The sequence below is a fragment of the Neomonachus schauinslandi genome, chromosome 11 (genome assembly GCF_002201575.2).
Source record: "Neomonachus schauinslandi chromosome 11, ASM220157v2, whole genome shotgun sequence".
Taxonomy (NCBI): Eukaryota; Metazoa; Chordata; class Mammalia; order Carnivora; family Phocidae; genus Neomonachus; species Neomonachus schauinslandi.
The window spans coordinates 25730040-25749974 of record NC_058413.1 but is presented as its reverse complement, the minus strand read 5'-3'; the positions used below and the strand labels follow the sequence as shown (position 1 = coordinate 25749974).

Below are 19935 nucleotides of genomic sequence, written 5' to 3'. Positions count from 1 at the left end.
AAGGACCGATTAACACCGGAGAGGGTGTCTGCAGAATGAGGGGGAAACTGAGTCCCATGAGCCTGGCTCCAAGGAAGCCTACAACCAGTGCCCCTACCCCCGCAGCGGGGCTCCAACCCATCCACAGGCCCCAGGTATGTACTTGTTCAGACGCCCCCGGAAGCACTTGCTCCCAGCCTTTCACGCCGCCCCCCACCCCCCCGGGACGCCTAGACTCGGAGCCCCGGCCCAGAGGCGGCAGGCTATGCCGCCCTGCCGCGTCCCCACTGCCCTCAGACCCGAGAGGTGATGTAGACAGAGTGCACGCGCTCGGCCAGGGTGCTCTGCAGGTCCTGCAGGGGGTCCAGGCCCTGCACCTTGCTGTTGCGGCTGTAGATGAGCTGCCGGAAGGAGTCCTGCTCGAGCAGGGCCTTCATGTGCTTGAGGAAGAAGCCTTCACAGAACAGGGCCAGTTCAGGGGCGTTGTGGATCTGTTGGGGGCGGGGGAGTGTGAGAGCCACGGCCCTCGCACAGCCCCACCGGAAACGGCACACCTCCCCACCCCGCCCCCAAATCTCACCCAGGGGCCAAGGGCCTTCCCCTTATCTGGATTTCTTCCATAATTCTCTCCTCCAAATGGGACTATTCTGGGTTCAAATCCCAGCTGTGCCACCAGGAACATCACTGTCTTGGCCCCATCATTTTCTTTGCCTACTTCCCGCTGCTGCCATTACTGAATGGCAGGCACCCTTGTTGGCTTGAAGCTCCCTTACCAATGCCCGGGACGGGGAGCCCAGCGCAAGCCGGGCACCTGAGCAGTTCACCCAGGAGATGCTCAGTAACGATTTTAACTCAACTATCAAGTGGCCACTCTGGGCCAGGCACTGGGCACCAAGTCCTGGGGGCCAGGTCTCTGCAGTGTGCTCTTAGAGCTGACGTTCTACTTTGGGGGAGACAGAGAAGCCAGAGAACCAAGTAAGGTCACAGCAGACAGTGGTCAGTGCTGTGAGGAAAGTGGCAGGGGCCTCATGGGAGAGGCCAGTGGAGTCGGCAGGCCTGCGCTTTCCTGGGGGAGGGCATGGTTATTGCCAGAGCCGCGGGGGACGTGTGAGCTAAGAAAGCCATGTGGAAGATGTGGGAGGGGTCCTGGGGGCCGGCCAGTGTGAGATTTAGGCTGCGGAGGAAGCTTCGTGGGAGGGAGACTTTAAGTAGAGGAGTGACATGGTCTTAACGCTTGTCAAAGAGCCTGGAGACCTCACGGTGACAGCCAAGCAGGGGGAGGCCGGGTCAATGTCATGGTCCGGAGAGGTGACGGTGGCTCAGGACAGGGTGGGCACAGTGGACATGGAAGAAAGTAGACAGACTGCTGATGTGTTCACAGGGAGGGAGCCGGCCCAGATGGGGCAAATTAAGATATATGTAACTCCCAAGTTTTGAGCCCGAGCACCTGAGCAGAGGGCTGTGCCGAGAGGGGGTAAGATTAAGGAGGGGGTAAGATTAAGGAGGATAGGTTGGGGGAAAAAATCAAGTAAGAACCTAAGGAAGTGATGTGACTTGGAGAAGCTCAGCCCTTTGGCCCAGGCCCCCCAGGCTGTGAAGCTCCCGTCCCGAGCTGCAGGCTGCCCTGCTGAACAGTGGGGACCCCAAGCTACAGAGGGCATCACTAACCCCCCTCCACCCCTTGCACGGCCCCTCAGCCTGGCCCGGCACAGCCACGGGACAGCAAGCCCATGGGAGGCGGCGGACGGTGCGGCACTCACCTTGGCGTACTTGTAGGTGTTCACGGCACTCTCCACGCTGAGGGTCTGAGAGCACAGGATCTCACAGTGTCTCTGCAGGGCATCCAGCTGGAATAGGCTGGCAGCTGACAGCAACTGGGGGGGGGGGCGCGGAGAGGAGGGGGAACGTGGCCTTGGATGCGGGCAGCAGGCCCATGGCCCAGGCATCAGGGAACAGAAAGCTGCTCCGTGTCGTGGGCCCTGGTTTCTCCTAATCCTTGGGGCCCTGCCCGCCTCTGCAGGTCAAGTCTGAGGACTGATTTCTTTCTGTTCTAGGTCACCTGGGTACTTGCTGGGACACTTTGGAAGGCACAGGACGGGGGACAGACACTGGATGGGATGCCTGACCTCAGAAGGTTTTCAACCCTGAGCTGCGCTCCTTGTCTCCCAGACCTACTAGCCAGGCGCGTGACCCTCAGGGGGTCGGTTTTCTAAGCAGTGAGGTGGTGACGGGGAGGCCGGGCTGCCTTTGATCCTGCTGGGCCCATCACCCCTCCACCCTCCACCCCAAGGCCTGGCCCAGGAGGTAGATGGGCGAAGGGCCCTTCCTGTTACAGGAAGAGAAAGGACCAGCAGGGAATCAGGAGATCCTGGAAGAGGCCACCTCCCCTCTCGGCTCTCCAGATGCCCTGTCCCTGAGTGCCAGCAGCTGGGCATGGGGCACACGGGCTCCCACCCCTCTCCCCAGCTCCGGGACCTCACCTCCAGGATGTCGGAGGCTGGGATGTCCATGGCTTCTGTCCCTCCGTAGTACAGATACTGCATCATCATCTGCGGCGAGAAGAGACCCCGTGTGAACACCAGACCCACAGGTCCTGTGTCCTTATCTGCCTCCAGCAGAGTGCCGCTCTCCACCCTGGGCCTGGCTGAGCCCTCCGTCCTTCCGCAGGTGGACGCGTGCACATCCCCCAACTCCCTGAGGCTACTATTTGTGTCTGTGCAGTTTCCAGGAGTCAGCCCTGAGATTCTCCCTCCTGATCGACTGCGTGTAGGACAGGCCTCCTTCCATGGGGTGGCTCCACTCCGATCCTCAGGACAGCCCAGTGAGCCCAGAAAGGTACTATTCACAGATGGGGAAACTGAGGCCCAGGATGGGGGAAGGCAGCATGGCTCGAGTCACTTGGGTCTCCTGATTCCCACATCAGACCCCTAGGTGGCACGCTGCACATTTCTCTCACCTACATTCTAAATATGGGCCTGGGATGGGGGCGCTGCCCTCAGAAGCTGCTTCCAGTTTTCCTGTCTGTGCTGGGACTCCAATGTGGAGGTGAGAGCCAGACCCTGTCTCCCCGCTGGATTTGTTCCCTTGGATGGCAAGCACAGAGCTGGGGTCGGGATCTACTCCAGAGGTCACCTCGCCCCCCGGCCCAGACCTGCCTGGGGCTTCTGGGAACAGAGGGTCCAGGATATCAAATGAGGTGGCCCAGGAGTGGGGAATGACATTTAATTTTGTTGAGGTCTAAGTTACGAACTCTGCCATCACACTGGAGGCTGGGAAGTTCCCCGCTGGAAAAAGAAGCGGTTTGCACTGGTTGGCTGAAGAACAGCCCCAGCAAAGAGCTGGCAAGTGTGTAAGTAAACGGGGCTCTTGCCGGCCCCTGGGCTGGAAGAGGCACCAGAGGGTCTAGGGAAGGAGCCCAGCTCCGGGGAACGGGAGTGCGGAGATGGGCCTGGCCAGTCTGTCCAGGCCCAAGGGCGGTGCCCGAGACCGCCATCCCTCCCCTCCCCCCAGAGAGGCCTTCTGCAGCCCCTGCTGGAGCACGCGGTGTGCTCCATGTGTCTGTCACTCCAGGAGGCGTGTGCCTCGGCGGCCCCCCCCCCCGTCCCCCAGGGCCTGGGCTCCGAGCTGTTCAGGACCGCACTGCAGGACAGCCCTGGATGAGCTGGGGCAAAAGCCCCTGGCCCAGGGCTGGGAGTGGAGTGGGCGGGTGGGCAGGAGCTCCCAGGATTGGAGGCTAAGAGATGGCCTCAGGGAAGCCCCTCAGCAAGAGGGGATGCAGAGGTGGGGGCAGCAACCTGCAGCTCCCCTTCCCAGCCTCTGCCTTTCAGGAGCTGGTTTGGACAAGGCGCAGCCAGCTGTGGCCCGTGGAGCTCCCTGAGGTCACTTGAATGCATATTGGTCCATGGAAGTCAGACCAGAACTGCTCCCTTGCACTTGCTGAGGGAGCTGGGTGGCCGGCAGGCCGGGCAGATGGGCTTTGCCCAGCCCGGCAGCCCCCAGGCAGGATGGGGGTCATGTGGCTCCCAGCAGGCTGCCCGTGGCTCTGGGAAAGGCCCAGGGAAGGTTCAGCTGCAGAGGGGCCGCACGGTTGGCTTCTGGCCTGAACGGGAACCCAGGAACCCGAGCGCAGGAAGGCCACGGACACCGCACGGGTAGGACTGGGGTCAAGCCAGACAGGCAAGCGTCTAGACCCGCTACAGCCACTGGTCACGTGTAGCTTGAAAGCATGGGAGATAAGGCTGGTCTGAGTGGAGATGTGCTGTGTCAGATACACACCGGACTGGAAGAACTTAGTATGAAAAAGAACGTAAAATATGCCATTAATTTTTATATTGACTGCATGTGATGTTTGGGCTATAAAGGGTTAAAGAATATACTATTAAAATTAATTTCACCCATTTCTTTTTGCTTTTTTACGTGGCTACTACGAAGTGTTAAATTATATAGGTGGCTTGCGTTATCTTTCTCTTGGATGGCACAGCTCAGATCTCCTCAGGCCGGTTTCCTCCTCTGGAAAACGGAATGACCGGCTTCCTTCCCTCCCCCTCACCTGTCTCTGTCTGTCTGTCTGTCTCTCCCAGTGCAGTGAAAGCCACGGAGATACTCAGGGGCTGCTCTAAAACATCCGGGCTTTGTTAGGAAGCTCGGCCTGGGATTGAAGGCTTTAGACTGAGCCCTCCGAGGAGCCCGGAGAGCGGGAGTCAATGTGTGCAGGCCCCCCGGAAACAGCGCTCTCCCCCGATGGCAGAGTTCTACAGCCACAGAGCCCACCCTGCCCAGGCCCCTGGGTGCCGGGGCGTGAAACCTGCTGTCCCCGCAGCCCTGACAAGTGACACGGCCGCTAAGTGCCCTGGCACAGGCATCCTCCGGTGAGCGAGGGCAGCCCCACGGCCGTGGTCACCCGGGTGCCCACACGGACCCTCACCCCCACCCTCCTGTGTCTGACCGTGACCCCACCTCATGTTCCAGCTCACCCAGACGGGGGGCTTCTTAGCCAAACAAGGTTCTAGAGCTGCCCCCTTGCCCGTGAGTTTGGATCGAGGGCTGGAAACAGGGGAAGCGGAGACACCCCACTCTGCTGCTGGTGCCAGTCCCCGGGGCCGGTCCACTCTCCCCTCATGCACCTCCCCCATCCCACTGCTGCCACCCACTCACCCTCATCACGCGACTAGACTTCTCTACAGCCTCCCACCTGGCCCCTTGGCTGGAGCTGCGGCCCCTCCTGAGTGAGCTCTGTAAATGCGAACTTGACCGTGCCACACAGCCTTGGATTGATTCCCGGCTCTTCACTTCCCAGCTGTGTGACCTCAGGCAAGTCACTCACTTCTCTGTGCCTCTGACGGAATAACCCACCCACCCCTCCTAGGACCGCGCTGTGCTCCGACGCGTAACTCATGAGCAGGGACACAGCGCTTGGAGCCACGCCTGGCTAAGTGTTAGCGGTGATGACCTTCCAGGAAGCTTCCTCGGTAGGTTAAAGGTCAAACCCTTCATGCGATGGCTCCTCGGGCAGCGTTTTCTGAATCTCTAACCAGATCGGACCAGAGGGCAGTTCGGGAGCATGTGTGGTCTCTGCTGCTGGAGTTTGGCGTGCACCGTCCCCCTGCCTGGAGCCCCCGTGGCCGGCCAGCTGCCCCGGTCCCTGACAGCCGCCGCGCTGTGGGTTAGGTGCCCCCGACCTGTGCCCCCGGCGCTGCCCCCACACCTCTCATCCTCTCGGAGTCCCGTCTCCTGGGGGGCAGGGCCCTGGCCTGTTTATTGCTGTCCCCACACTGTCCAGAGATGACGAAATGCTAAATAGTAAGTGGGTGAAGAGAGTGTGAGGGGGAACTAGGCCATTTTAGATGGGGGCTCCCTGTGCTTCCGTGAGACTGATCTGTCCCATGAGGCCACAGAGCTGTCCTGTGCAGGGCCAGGCCCTGGAACCCATACCAGCTGCCTCCTGGCCTCAGCCCCTGGGGGTCGTCCCTGCAGCCTGGGGCCCACCACACAGCCTGGAGACCGGGAGTCGCCACTTCCCAGGAAGGAGCTCTCAGCCGGAGATCCCAGCCAGGCTCCTCCCTCCAGACTCTCTGGCCACGACTGGCGGCCAGCCTGTGGACTTTGCATCATGCAACCTCTGATGTTCCCCAAAGCCGAGGGACCGAAAGACCCGACCCTTGGTCTTCCACAACCAGGATGGGCTCAGCTGGCTTCTTCTGCTGGGCCTGCCGGGCTGGGGTCCGATGCTCAGGAGGACTGGTGCAGCCCACACGACGCTCCTCAGAGTGCGTGCACGCCAGCCGCCGGGGGGCTTGTTGGCACGCAGGAGGGCAGGGGGCTGACGCGCAGGTGTGTGCTGTGGGGAGCCCACCCTGAGGAACGAGGGCTCCTACAGGCACGTGTGGCGGGTGCTGGGCCTCACAGGTCTGCCGTCCGTCTGCCCAGGCCCCTTGCCCAGTGGTCAGAGCTCAGGACGCGTGAGCGAGGCTCTGAAAACTGTCAGCCTGCATTGGAAGGGCTACCGTGGCCTGGGACAGACGCGGCTGCTCCTACCGGACCACAGGTTCAGTGAACGCAGAAGGCAGTGGGCACAGAGTGCAAGATTATGGCCAACTCCCAGCTGCCTCCCAGCCCAGACAAAGCCGTGGGGCCCTGGGGGAGGCCGCCCCCCACCCCAAGAAGCACGCAGCACGGAGGCCCACCCACCTGGAAAATGTGGTACTTCATGTCGCTGATCTCAATAGTTTTGCCACCGTCGCCATCTTGTTCTGATTTATTGGTCATCAGCGTCTTGAACCTGGAGCAAAGGGGGTGAAACAAGGCGGGTCTTGCACATGACTTTGATTTCATCCCCAGCAGCAATGGCGCCATCCATCACCCGACTGGTCACCGGGGGATGGGGCATTTTTAAAATTACTGCAGTGCTCCCAAAATAACTCTCGGCAAATGGCAGCTTACATCATCCTGGGCTGACAGCCGGGCTGGGCCCTGATCTGTCCCCACCGCCCCCCGTGAGTGACTGTGATGCCTGTGGCCTGGAAGGTGACTCTGCATTCCAGAACATTTTCTAATAATCGGAAGCAATACCTCGACCGGGAAGAACAGCGCCGCAGAGCGCCTCTTGAACTCTGGGTCCCCCCCTACTGTCCCGTCCCTCTGTCCACTCTGCCCCGCGCCCCCTGTGGGGTGGCGGGGGCTCCACGGCCGTGGGACCCATCTCTGCGGGGCAGAGACTCCTCTCTGGAACGTGAAGCTGCCCCCACCATCCAGGGCTGGGCTTGTTCCCCGAGGTGGCCTACCTGTTAGAAGCTGTCACCAGCAGGACCTTGTGCGCATAAAAGAGCTTTCCTTCCACCAGGAAAGTCACGTCGGACATCTCCTTGTTGTTCAGAAAGTGAGGATCTGTGCCCAAAGGGAGAGAAGGGAAGTGACCGAGGGCCCCCCGGGTGCCAGGTATGCATTCTGAGAGGCTGGGGGGGGGGTACACGGGAGAACAGAGACACTGAGGCGCCGGGAACGGGGAACAGCAGACCAAGGTGCGTGGAGAGGAACAGGAGAGACGGGACGGAGCTCTGGGAAGGACGAGGGGCGGCTGGCCGCGGGCGTGGGGGGCAGGCCTCACCCAGCCTGGCGGGCAGCGTCTTCCGGATCTCGGGAATGCTGGGCACCGGGCTGCTGCCGTAGCAGTGCATGAAGATGGTGGCCAGCTGCTGCGTGACGGCGTCGTTCTGCGGGGCAGAGGAGAGGGAGGGCCCGTGAGGCCGCCTGCCGTGGCTGCAGACACGGCAGGCTCGCTCCCCAAGTCCAGAGCCGGCTCAGAGCAGCCGCCGTCTTTCGGTTCCTCCTGGATCTGGCCTGGCGAGAGATGCCCGTGCCTCCATCACGGAGTCCCCAAGTTGCTTTTCTGGCCGGGTTCCCGCCCCGACAGATCCACGGCCTCCGGCCTCTGCAGCCAGGCCATGGCAGTCCGGCCATGGGGTGTGCGGGAGGGGGCCTGCGTGTGTGTGTGCGTGTGTGCACACAAGGTCTGGGCCAGCGCCTCGGAAGCCAACATGCTCGGCGCGCAGGGTGGGGACCCGCCTGACGTCACTCACCTTGCTGGTCTTGAGGATGTCGAACATGAGCTGCAGGCCCTCGGTCACCAGCTCCTCGTTGTACTCCTCCTCCTTGATGGAGCCGAAGTCCCGCAGGAGGCTCTGCACCACCGAGTAGCGCGACTGGGAGAAGGAGATCCTTAGAGACTCGATCCACACGTGCAGCTTCCAGGGGACGCCTGGGGGAAGGGCGGGCGGTCGTCACCTCCACCGGGCACAGCCTGCACACACCCCCGAACCCACTCCGCAGCGACCCCCTCTCCGGGCGGGCTCCTGCCCCCTTCCCTCATGCCGAGGGACTCTGAAGCCAGGGAAGGAGAGCTTCCATGGACCCCGACAGGCCCTGCTGAGAGGTCAGAGGGGAGTTCGGGTGCCCCCATCAGATGGGGCAGAGGAACGACCCCGGCCCAAGGGCAGGGCACCCAGACGGCTCAGCCTGGGGCCACACCAGCCCCCGTTTGTGGGGCCCCGGAACGACTTCCTGGGAAGACCCATCAATTACGAGGGCTGGCCAGGTGCCCTTGGAGGCCTGGGAAACATGCCGGGCATCTGGGCCCATGCCTGTCCGGCACTCGGGGCACTGGCATCCAGTGGCACATAATTACTGTGTACCAGCTCCCTGGAGCGTGGCAGTGGGGCCATAAACTAACTTAAAACTACTCTGTGGAGGTCATGACAAAAGCTAGTAATTTTCTTGGTAATTAGAGAGCAAGCTGCTCCCCCCTCAAGCCTCACTATGGAGTAAAAAGAGGACGATGGCATTCCCCAGGGACACAGTGACGTAGGTGGCATTAGCATCCCCGGTGTTCTGACCATAGCTGAGAACGATATACCCATTTTCCAGTGAGGAACACAGCCTGACCGGCTGCAAGTGTGGCGGCCACTAGGACGTTCCACACTGCCATTGTGCACGCAGAGCTCACGGAGAGCTGGCCCCAGGCCCTGGGCCTCATGTGACATCACGGTCTTACGTGAGGATTGGCAGCGCCAGTGACGGCGGAACAGCCGGGATCTGGCCCAGGTCTGCCTGTCTGGGCGGCCTCCCCGCAGGAAGGAGCGTCCACAGACTCGCAGACCCGAGGAGCGAACGAGTGTGGCCGAGTGACAGCTTGAGAGCCTCTAGTTGACCAGAAATGTTGACCATAGTGATGCAGATGTTCGCAGGGCCGCACGTGGCAGGCCGCGGCCAGGCCGGGGGCCGTGAGGCTCCGACCAGGGAGGAGGAAGGGCCCAAGGCTGGAGGGCTGGGGCGATGCCCCCCGACGCATCCCCGCGGAGGACCGTCTGAGGCTCAGGACCTCTGCCGTCCTGGCCATCGGCCGTCAGGCCTGCGGAGACGGAGTCTGCCCCGTGCCCGGCTGCCCCTGCGGGCCCTGGCCCTCTTCCAGTATGCTCTTAAAGAGCAGCAGAGTGTGTGTGTGTCACGCGCGTACGTGTGTGCGCATGTGCACGCCCGCGGGGCCTCACCCAGTGCCCGCAGCTCCATGGTGATGTCCACGTAGCCGTGCTCAGCACTGTAGTACATGGCCTCCTGCAGGGCCTTCGTGCGGGTCCGGCTCAGGCGCATGGGCCCCTCGCTGCTGCTGCCCTGGCTGGAGGCGTCGCTCTCCTCCACGCCCTCGGCCAGGATCTCCTCCAGGGACAGCACGTCCGCTTTGGCCTGCTGGGGCTGCGTCAGGAGCTTCCTCAGGACGTTCCTGCGGGCCACGGGATGGAGGACGGGCATGCCTGAGGCCCTCACCGTGGATGGTGCCCGCCTGTGGTGCCCTCCTGAGCCCCGTGGCCTAGACGGGCTGCTGTGGGGCACCTGCGGGCACTAGGGGCTCACGGTCTTCCCTCCCATGCAGGCTGGGCCAGAGCTCCCAGCACCCTCCATCTGTAGCCATCTGAGAGAGGCAGGGGAGGGTACGGGTGGACTGGCCCTGGGGACACCCCCCCCCCGCCACCATCCTGGTACTACTAAGTCATGGGCCTTGGCGCCAAACAGGCCCTGCCATCCTGGCTGTGTGGGCTCAGAGAGGTTGCTCTGCCTCTCTGTGCCCTGACTGCTCTGGCATCTGCAGAGCGGGGTACCCGTGTCACCCTCATCCCGGGTCAACGGGAGGCCGACGTGGCGGCGTCGGGTGTAGAGCCTGTTGCGCAGCAGAACCCCAAGATGGCAGCCACCTGCACGTGTGGCGAGGGTCTGAAACCCAGGACATGCTCACATGCCTTTGAGTCCCAGCCTGCCGTTAACAAGGATGCGCTGAAGTCAAAATGCCGGTTCTGCGGACTTCCCATGTGTTGAATGGTGGACTTGACAGAGCACGTTCCTGTCTACCACTGCGTTAACCCTGTGAGAGCCCGTGCGCCCCGCCGCTCATGGCCGATGACTGCGTCATGCTCAAGGTCGCACAGGCAGGAGTGCGGACTCAGGCCCAGGACTGCTGGTTCCATACCCTGGGGCTCATTCTGTCATATCCCGTGGCCTGGGATGGCCGCAGTGGGGGGCAGGTCCACAGGTCACCTGGGGGCTGAGCCTCCTCCCAGCAGCCCTGCCCAGCCCGCTCCCAGCTCTGATGGAGGTCATGTTGCGCTGGGCAGAGACGCCTTCGAGAGACCCGGGGTCATCCGACTGTCGCTTTGCTAGCTCACTGAGCTTACAGAGCACCTCGTTTGTGCCGTGCGCTGGCATGGGAAGATGAGCCGGCCACCACCCCGTCCCCTAAATCCCGTGTTCCAGAGAGAAAATGGGAAGCAGGTGCATGGACAGAGTGTGTCCGCACAGGGTGAAGAGGCTGCAAGGGGAAAACACGGGGCGCTGGCTGGGTGAAAAGGCCCTAGTGGCACTGATGTGCAGTACGGTCCTGGGGGGCAGAGGGGAGGGTGATTCTGGTGGCAGAAGCTGTAGAGGAAAGCATTCTAGGGAGGGGGCCACAGCGGGGCACCCTCTGCTTTCCAAGAATGGCGCTGGAGAACAGGAAGTAGCTGTCCCACCCGCCCTTCCCTTCTGGCCCCTTTTCTGGCTTCTAATAACTGCCTCTCTTGTCTCACTCTCTGTCTCATTCAGCTGTCTCACAGCTGCTAGATGGCTCTGGTCGCAGCCTGCTACCCGCCCCGTCACAGCCCTGGGCAGGCCTGGCCCCCACAAAGCAAGGTCCACCATCTGCTCCTGGAGTGGGATGTGATTTCCCACACAGCCGCCAGGAGGCTCTTCGGGGCGAGCCGTACCCTGTGCGAAGCCCCCGGAGCCCTGGAGAAGGGCCACTAAGGGTGGGAAGGGATGTGGCCCCAGGGTGGGCCGGCGCGCAGGGGAGAGTCTACAGGAAGTGGGAAGGCCTGCCCCAGGCGTTGGGAGACCCAGGCTGCAGTCCCAGCTGCACCAGGAACCGGCCGGGTGGGCCTCTTGTGCAAGGGGGGCCGTCTCCGCCACCCAGAGTCTCTGAGCCTCCAACATCTGAGGCCTCTCTGCTGGTTGAAGACCTGTATCTTCTTTCTGGATGGCTTCCACACAGAACCCCCATCTGGAAAGATCTCTAGTTCTCCTGCTCCCCATGGGGGACTCGGACTCCTGAAAGCCTGTTTCATGCTCCCACTTCACACGGGGCAGGAACCCCAGGTGCGTACCTGTGGCCATGGGCGGCTGAGTGGCTGAAGCAGTTCATATCCTCATGGAGGGAGGAGGCCATGCCATTGGCTTCGAGCATGCTGAGCAGGGGGTCAGCGCCTCGGCTCAGCAACAAGCTGACCAGCTCATAGTTCCCTGGAACACAAGGCAGACGGAGGGAAGATGCTCCCACCACCCACATCATCGTGTGCCTCTACGGGCCACCGCCTGGCTGCCGAGCTCCACAGAAACGCTGATGAATGGGGCCAGGGGAGCCCCCAGAGCCCAAAAGGAGGGGTCTCCAGGCTCACCTCAGGGACCTGGGCATGTGGCCACAAGTCTGGCTGCAGGCCCTGCCAGGCTGAGTGATGCCGCAGGGAGGGCCAGGCAGAGCCTTGGGGCAGCAGGGGGCCCTTGTGGGCAGGGCAGCTGTCTGTATACGTACCAGCCGCAGAGGCCAGCTGCAGGGGGGTCTCCGTGTAGCTGTCCTCACCGCCACTCACCGCTGAGCCCTCCACGTGGGCCCCGGCGTCCAGCAGCAGCTGCAGGGCACAGGGCAGGACATGGAGCAGGACATGTCAGTGTGGCAGGGAGAGTCTGGGAGGTGTGCAGGGGAGGCTTTGGGAGAAGGGCCTCTGGTTCCCTCCAGGCATGTGACCAAGACCCAGCTTACCTGGGCAGCTGAGGAACCTGAACTCTGGAACTTGAAGTTACCCTCAGGCCTTTAAGTTTCTAGAATCTTCACCTCTACTCTTGTGGCTCGGGACCAAGGCCCTGAACTGTGGGGATCTCTGAGCTGTTTTTCTCTTTCAAACAAATGCTTTCCTATGAATCGATTGCATCGCCCCCGATCTACCAGGGGAAACTGAGGCTCTGGGGGGCAGCAGAGGTAGTGGGAAAGGCACAGGTATTAGAGTCAGAAAGAGCTGAGTGTCAGTGCTGGCCACCAACCAGCGAGTGACCTGGGGCGGGGCATGAACCTCAACTCCTGAAGCCCCAGGCTTCCTCATCTCAAAAATGGCCAGAGGCCTGCCTTGCTGCCATGCTGGGCATGAAATGAAATGGTGCTCAACCCACCACAGAGATTTAATAACCAGTGGCTTCAAGTGGTCTCCCTGGAGAGGTCTGGCAGGCAAGCTACCCAAGGCTGGGAGGCATAGGGCCAGGGCAAGACCTCGCTGTCCGGGACGCCTCTCTCCATTCTGGCAAGGGCAAGATGGCGCAGGGCTAACAGATGCCAAGCAGTTCCAGCTGAGCCGGGCCTGGCTTTGCCTTGGGGCAGGGGTGGTGTCTGTGCTGCTCCAACAGGTGACTCTGGGCTGCACCTCACCTTCCCTGACCAGTGCTCTGGAGAGAGCACTTCGATCCTTCCCGGGTTTCTGGAACACCAAACCCAGGGGAAGCCCCGCCAGCCCCACACCTGGAGACCAGGCATGAGGGGGCCAGGCTGACCTCCAAGCCTGCACCCCAGTGTGTGGGAAGTGGGGAACGGCTGTCGGCTGGAGGCTCTCGTCAGTCAGAAACCAGCTGTGGCACTGCCCGAGCCGGTGCGCCAAGGTGGGGGCGGAGGCCTGCCCAATGGGGCGAAACTGGGCGCCGGTCCAGGCAGGTCCAGAGCACGGCCCGGCCGGCCGGTCTGGGCTAGGCCGGAACTCTGCTCGCAGCTCAGGAGGGCAGCAAGCGGCAAGCAGGCGGGGGACGGCAGCCGGCCTGGTGCAGACCATCTGCTGAGTCACTACGACAGGCCAGGGCTGTGCTGACCATGACGAACAGACTGGACACGGCCCCTGCCCTCAGAGGACTTGCCACCTAGCAGACAGTCTGCGAGGGTGACACATGAACTCCCAGGAAGGAGTGTGCAACCCCGTATTCCCCAGTGGCCTGAGGAACAAAGGAGTCTGGGAGTCGAGTGGCAGGGTGGCTGGTGCCCTACCTGGGGTGGGCCACTGCTTGGCTCTGCTTCTGGGCCTCAACCCCACCCTCACACCAGTCACAGCTACCTGGGCCACTGTGGGCACCACCCGGCGTGACCTGGCTGGAGAGGTGACCTGTGCCGCTCTGAGTCCTCTCTCAGGACCCGGGACACGCAAAGACTAAGCCTCTTAACGGGGATGGGCAGAACCAGGACGCCCTGATACAGGGCCGGCTCTGTGGGACCATTCACGGGGGAGCAGAAAGGGCTATGGTTGGGCAGGAGGGTCGGAGGAGAGGCAGCGGAGCACACGTGCCGATTCCCGCAGGCCCGGAGACTCCCGGACAGCTACAGAGATGCCCCCAGGCCCGGGACTGCTTGGACCTGGGCTCGTTCCCCAAGATTCCACATGGGTCCTTATGCTAAAGCCCTCTCCTTGAGGCAAGCCGGGGGGGCGGGTCTGTCCTGCTGACGCGGCCCGAAGCAGCTCCTCTGCTCTCTCTGATTCCGGGCAGGCAGGGCTACATCCGGAAGTGATGGGCTCGCCGCACACGTGGCAGGAGCTCACCTGCACCACAGAGATGTGTCCGTGCAGCACAGCGAACGTCAGCGAGGTCCAGTGCCGGCTGTCGGGGTGGACGGAGGGGTGCTTGGGAGAGTTGCTTGGAACCTGGAAAATGCCACAAAGGATCCGTTTTTTTTTTGGGTGAGTGCCATTCCTGGGCAGGTGATGCGGGCACCAGAGCGAGGGGGGCATCCTGCAGGGATGGCGACTAGGAGCCTATCTGAGTGCTTTCTGTTCAACTGGTCACGTCTGCATGGCGCACCCCGTAGACAAGGCTCAGCAGGATGGTCGGTTAGTGCTGCCTGCCCTGGGTACAGACACGGCAGGGACGAGGCTGTCCCGTAACAGAACCGTACCCACGCTCTCCGCTCAGCTCCCTGCTCTCGGACAGGAAGCCCACGCATCAGGACAAGCACTCCTGGCTCACTGTTATCTCTGTGCATCCCTATTCCCATCCCTCCAAATACGGCACCGGCACGGCTGCTGGAGACCGTGGGGTGCTCCCTTGCTGGGCCAGGCGCCCCGCCACGGCTGCTCACCTGGATGTCCAAGTTCGCTCCCGCATCAATCAGCATCTGGACCATCGCCTCGTCCCCGGCCGCACAGGCGTACATCAGTGGCGTCAGACCCTGTGTGAAGCAAAGGTCGACGCTAAACCATCTGGCAATGGACGCAGTGCCACGTATTCCACAGGCGTCTGTGCCAGAAACCATAGTCCGGGCTCGGGCTTGACTCAGCTGCTCATCCGGAGCAGCCCTGCGTCGTGGCTCACCCTCCTGCCCCTTCCGGGCGCACTGGACACAGAGCCCGTGAGGCCTGAGTAGGGGCCATTTCCACAAGCCTGCGGGACACCAGAGGGGTGAGGAGCACGGGTCCCAAGGCCCCCTCTGCCACGGGGAGCTGTAAACCGTGTCCAGGTCACTCGTCTTCTTCACAACAAGCCTATGAGCTAGATCCTGTTGTTGGTCTCATTTTAAAGAAGAAACTGAGGCACAAACAGAGACGAGTGACCGTGTGTCAGGTCCTTAGCGCAGAGGAAGCCAATGTCAAGAGCTAAGGAATCACAAGAACGCAGCGAGCCCATCACTGCCCTGGTGTTATACCGCCGGCCATACCCTAACCCACCCCAGGCCCTGGGCCCCTAAATCCCTGCGGGAGGTGATTTACATGCAACATCTCATCGAATCACCATAACATCCCTATTAAGGAGGCTCTATTATTATCCCCATTTTACAGACAAGGAACCGAGAGACCCAAGGCCAGGTCACACGAGGAGGAGGAAGAACTCGCACTGGACCCCGGATCCACCTGAGCCTTGAAGCCCCCCATCAGAGGCAGCTCACAGAGCACGGACAGGGGTCTGACTCGGATCTCTTGTGCTACTGAGCAAGTCAGAGCTTTCCCGAAAGCGGAGGGCCAGTCCCTCCCCAAGTTTGGGTGGACGGCTCGCCAGGCTGCCTCCTGGCTGGGAATCTTTCTCTGGGGCCAGTAATAGCAAAGGCAGCAGTGGAAAGTGTTATCCCACAGCTGGATCCTGGCGAGCGTGTGTCTGGAGCCCTGCGATGTTATTTATTAGGTTATTTGTGTGTAGACAAGATCTCCTTACCTCATAAATCCCTGCCTAGTGCCCAGAGATAAAGAAATGGCCTGACATTAATCATGGGCGAGAGAGCTGTTTAGCCACAGATCATCCCATAAATACCAAGGCCAAGGGCACAAACAGGACCGAGCATTTAGAGAAGAGCTGAGTGCCGCCGAGGGTGGCTCTGGTTTGGTTTCAGCCCCCTCCACGCTTGCTTGACTTTGTTCTCTACACGTCTGTACACGGTCCAGTGTTTACATCGGCTCGGAGTCTTTTTTGTGTCAGCCCCCCCGCCCCCCACTCCAGGTCCATAGGGAAGGAAAAGCATGAAGGGCTGATGAACAGAGCTCACGGCGAATCGTCGCTGTCATCACATGGACAGCGAAACCCAGAAGAACGCTTACTGAGCCTTTATTATGTGCCAGATGCAGAAGCGTCCCCGAACCCTACGGGGCAGGGACTGCTGTCCTCCTTTGATGGAAGCGACGAAGGTGACCCTCAGGGAGGTGGGGCAGCTTGTCCAAGACACCATGGCTGTGACTGGGTGGATGGCTCGGACCTCACCCTGGCACCCTGAGCGGGGGGAGGATGCCCCAGGATGAAAGCCCCCACAAGGCCCAGGGACTGGCCCTGACAGAAGCACCCCAGGGAGGTCCGGCACCCAGCCTGTGTCCTCCCTGCCGGCCCAGCCGACACCCTGACTGTCCCAGTTCCGTGCTCCTGCTCCAGGTCATCTCCTCTCCCTGGAGTGCCTGCCCCACCGCTCTCTGCTTCAGCCCCTCTCTCCCCGTCCCGGAGGCCCCATTCCCCAGCCGTTCTGCTCGACCCGTCACCTGTCCAGGTCCACCCTGGCCTCGTGGTTGACCTGGCACATCAGCACGCCCCGTCCCGTGCTGGCATCTCATGGGACAGCATTCCACCCAAGCCCTCTGCCGTCACGGAGCCTTCCCCCCGCGTCTGTGTGGCCTTCCAAGCCACAGAGCCATCACCTACATGGCGAGGATGCACAGAGTGGTGTCAGACAAACCAACTGGACAGCCCACAGTGGTGAAGAGCCTGGAGTCAGACTGCTTCTAACTCCGGCTCTGCTCTGTACTAGCTGTGTGACCTCAGGTAAACCAACTTCGCTGTACCTCAGTTTGCCTCATCTATAAAATGGGGATAATAATAGCATGACATCCTAGGGCGACTGTCAAGACTGAATGAGTTCATCTGGGCAAAGCGCTCTGAACAGTGCCTGGAACATATCAATGCTCCACAAATGTTAGCTCTTCACAGCAAAAACAATAAACAAAGCAAACAAAAGCCCTTAAATTCTATCTAAAATTGTAAATCACTTCCAATGCTTCCTTTTCCGGCTTCATTTTACTCTCTAGCACTTTTCACTGACACACTCTGTGTTTTACGTTTCTATTTCTTGGTGCGTGTTTCCCCAGCTAGAACATTAACTCCATGAAGACAGCAGGTTCTGTGGGCCTGGTATGGAGTAGGCCCACGAGGCGCCCAGGGCCCACGCCCCAGTGACTAGTACTCACAGCTGGAAATCCAGCTGGGACTCCTCCAGACTTCTTCCCAGCCCTGCACCATTGGGGACAGTCTCTGGCCTCCCAGCCAGCGGAAGCAGAATCTCTGTTACAAAAGTATCCCCAGCGGTGCTAGGAAAGTCTTCCAGCTGATGCCCCACCAGCAACGGGAGGCTGCCCACTCCTCAGAAGCACCGAGCAGAGCGGCTCTCGGTTTGGAACAGAAGGACTGTGCCACCCTCTCTCGCCACGGCGAGTCCCCGCCTCTGTCCCCCGCGCCTGGCTAGCGGAGCTCTCCGCACGCACCTGGTCGTCCATAGTGTTCACCCCGTCTGGGCCCAGGGCATCGATGGCCTGGTTGATGAGGTCCGTCCTGCCACAGTTGAGCATGCGGAAGCCCAGGTCCTGGTTGAATTTTTCGGTGGCCGCTCGGGCATCCAGCCTCCTGAAGGAGCTGAAACAGCACTCGGGTCTGCATAGATGAGACCCGGAGGTGTGTGAGCAGGACTGTGTGTGAGCGCCTCTCAAGGAGGTGAGGCTGACGAGGGGCAGGGTGACAGGGTGGAGGGGAAGGACGGGGAATTTCGGTTCCATCGGCAGCAACTGGCCTTGTCATGCTCAGTGACGTGAGCACAGACGTCTGCTCTTCTACAAACACGTTAAAGAAGAGCTCGGAGCTGTCCACTGTCAGGAAATGACGTCCCCTCAGGAACAACCCACCAGGGACTCTGCCTGAGCAGGATGCAGCTCCAGCCCGGACGTGGGCCACGGTGCTCGCCCATGTGCTTTCTGCAGGGCGAAGACTGCCCTCGGACTAGAGGACGGCCACTGTGGCCCAGTTCCAGTTCTTGGCTTACATCCTCTCTCCTCAAGGGCTTCCCGAGGAGGCCCAGAATTACCAAACAGATGGTGGAGAACGGCCCAGAATCCCACTGCCATTCAGCCCTCCCACCAACGAGAGTCAGATTAAAAACTACATCTATGAGACGGCACACCACAGGCTTCCCACAGGGGGCTTCAGCCTGGAGCCAAAGTGTGGAAAGTTCATGTCCCAGAATGACATTTGGGAACTTGCCATGGAGACAGAGGAGGATATAACTGGGGTTGGGGCAAAGGGTCAAAAAAAAAAGGCAAGTCTCTCATACGACAAGGATGGCCATGGAGAACATTCTCCAGACGGACTTCAGGAGACCAGTCCAATATAAGATGGTCATGCTGGGAAGAAAGTTAAGAGCCCAGGCTTGGGGTCATGTAGACCTGGGTTCAAATTCAGGCGCTTGGCTAGCTGAGTATCTGTGGACAAATTAGTATTCCTCCCTGATGCTCAGTTTCCCCATTTGTAACATGGGCATTATAGCCCCTCTTTCTCTAAAGTTGTCATGAGGACCAAGATGACGCATGTACAGAGGAAGGGCTCAGCCCAGCGTCTACACTAAGGAATAGTTGAGAAAAAATAGTGGCAAGTATAGGAATAGAGGAGAGGAAGGACCCGCTTTTGCTGATTACCCCCCCCCAAATATCCCACAGAGCCAGCCTGTGAGGGCTCTCCTGCCCAGATCCAAATGCGTGTCTGCTCTGTGACCAGCGGAGAGCAGCCAGGGTCTGGAATGATCCGTCTAACGGGCACGGCGCCCACAGAGCACGCCCTGGGAGGGGGCCCCCCCACAACGTCCCGGAGAGGGAGGCATGCCGCGAGCTCACGCCTCGCTGCTTCCGTACTTGAGCTGGCGGGGCTCACAGTCCAGGCCAGGCAGCAGCAGCCGGGCGGCCTGCCGGATGTCGCCGCTGTCCACGGTGAGGCTGCGGCGGTGCTCTGCGTAGGTGATGGCCACGCGCATCCACTCCATCAGTGGCGGCAGCAGCATGAAGGGCCTGGGAGGCAGCAGACAGAGAGGCGGTCAGGCCGCTGGCGCGCGCCCGCCAGCACGCACACCCCGAGACCCGCTACAGAGGCGGTGAGGTGTGGAGGGGCGGGCTCCTCGTCCTCACAGAGACCCCAATTTGTCCCATTCCACAGACACGGTCAGGAGTCAGGAGGAAGTCCCATCCTGGGCCACGGGCAGAACCCGAGGGCCTCAGGTGACCAGTGAAAGGAAGGGTTTGCCAGTGTGTCAAGGGGGGGGGCCCTGAATTCGGACGGGGTCTCCTGGTCTCTCTCTGCAGAAGGGGAGACTGCCTCCTGGGTGGTGGGGGGGCGTGCGGGGGCAAGAGTCCCACAGACCCAGGCTCCCACCCCGGCTCTGCCCGAGCAGCTGTGTTCCATCACCACAGACCAGCGTGGCCCGGGCCTGCTCCTGCCACCTGTGAGACGGGCTGCCGTGGAGCTGTGTGAGATGATGTACGGCACACAGCTCACGGTCGCCCCTTCCTCACCCTGCACCTGGGCAGAGGTGGGCCTTACATCACTTCCTGTGGCAGGCTGGAGCCGCCTCAGCGTGGTGCTCCCCGTCCTACGGGGACAATGGTCTCGGGGCCTAACACTAAAAACCCAGGGCCACAGTGACATGGGGCACTAGGTGGAAGCAGGGAGACACTTATGTTGGGCAAGGCCTTTGAGTTGCCAACTCCAGGGGGCACCACTCACGAGGTAGTCCATGTGTCACCAGGGGGCGCCATTCACGCGGAATGCGACTAGTGCCCCCTGGCATTGAGCAATACGGCCAGCACAGTGGCTCAGGGGCCTGCCCTCTCCCCGCCCCAGGCCCTCCCAGCC

General features: G+C 61.3%; 1 protein-coding gene across 1 annotated transcript in view; it reads right to left on the bottom strand.

The window, feature by feature from the left end:
* Nucleotides 1-214: 214 nt before the first annotated feature.
* ABTB2 (ankyrin repeat and BTB domain containing 2) overlaps nucleotides 215-19935 on the bottom strand; it is a 167441-nt gene continuing 147720 nt past the window's right edge. The window contains exons 4-17 of the mRNA XM_021685353.1: nucleotides 18942-19094; nucleotides 17529-17694; nucleotides 14657-14746; nucleotides 14121-14222; nucleotides 12086-12182; nucleotides 11661-11796; nucleotides 9522-9751; nucleotides 8055-8233; nucleotides 7583-7688; nucleotides 7260-7362; nucleotides 6667-6757; nucleotides 2460-2528; nucleotides 1740-1853; nucleotides 215-470 (exon numbers count right to left, since the gene is read on the bottom strand). Coding sequence (XP_021541028.1) covers nucleotides 273-470; nucleotides 1740-1853; nucleotides 2460-2528; nucleotides 6667-6757; nucleotides 7260-7362; nucleotides 7583-7688; nucleotides 8055-8233; nucleotides 9522-9751; nucleotides 11661-11796; nucleotides 12086-12182; nucleotides 14121-14222; nucleotides 14657-14746; nucleotides 17529-17694; nucleotides 18942-19094 — 1834 coding nt within the window. The 3' untranslated portion in view covers nucleotides 215-272. The remainder of the gene's footprint in view (nucleotides 471-1739; nucleotides 1854-2459; nucleotides 2529-6666; nucleotides 6758-7259; nucleotides 7363-7582; nucleotides 7689-8054; nucleotides 8234-9521; nucleotides 9752-11660; nucleotides 11797-12085; nucleotides 12183-14120; nucleotides 14223-14656; nucleotides 14747-17528; nucleotides 17695-18941; nucleotides 19095-19935) is intronic.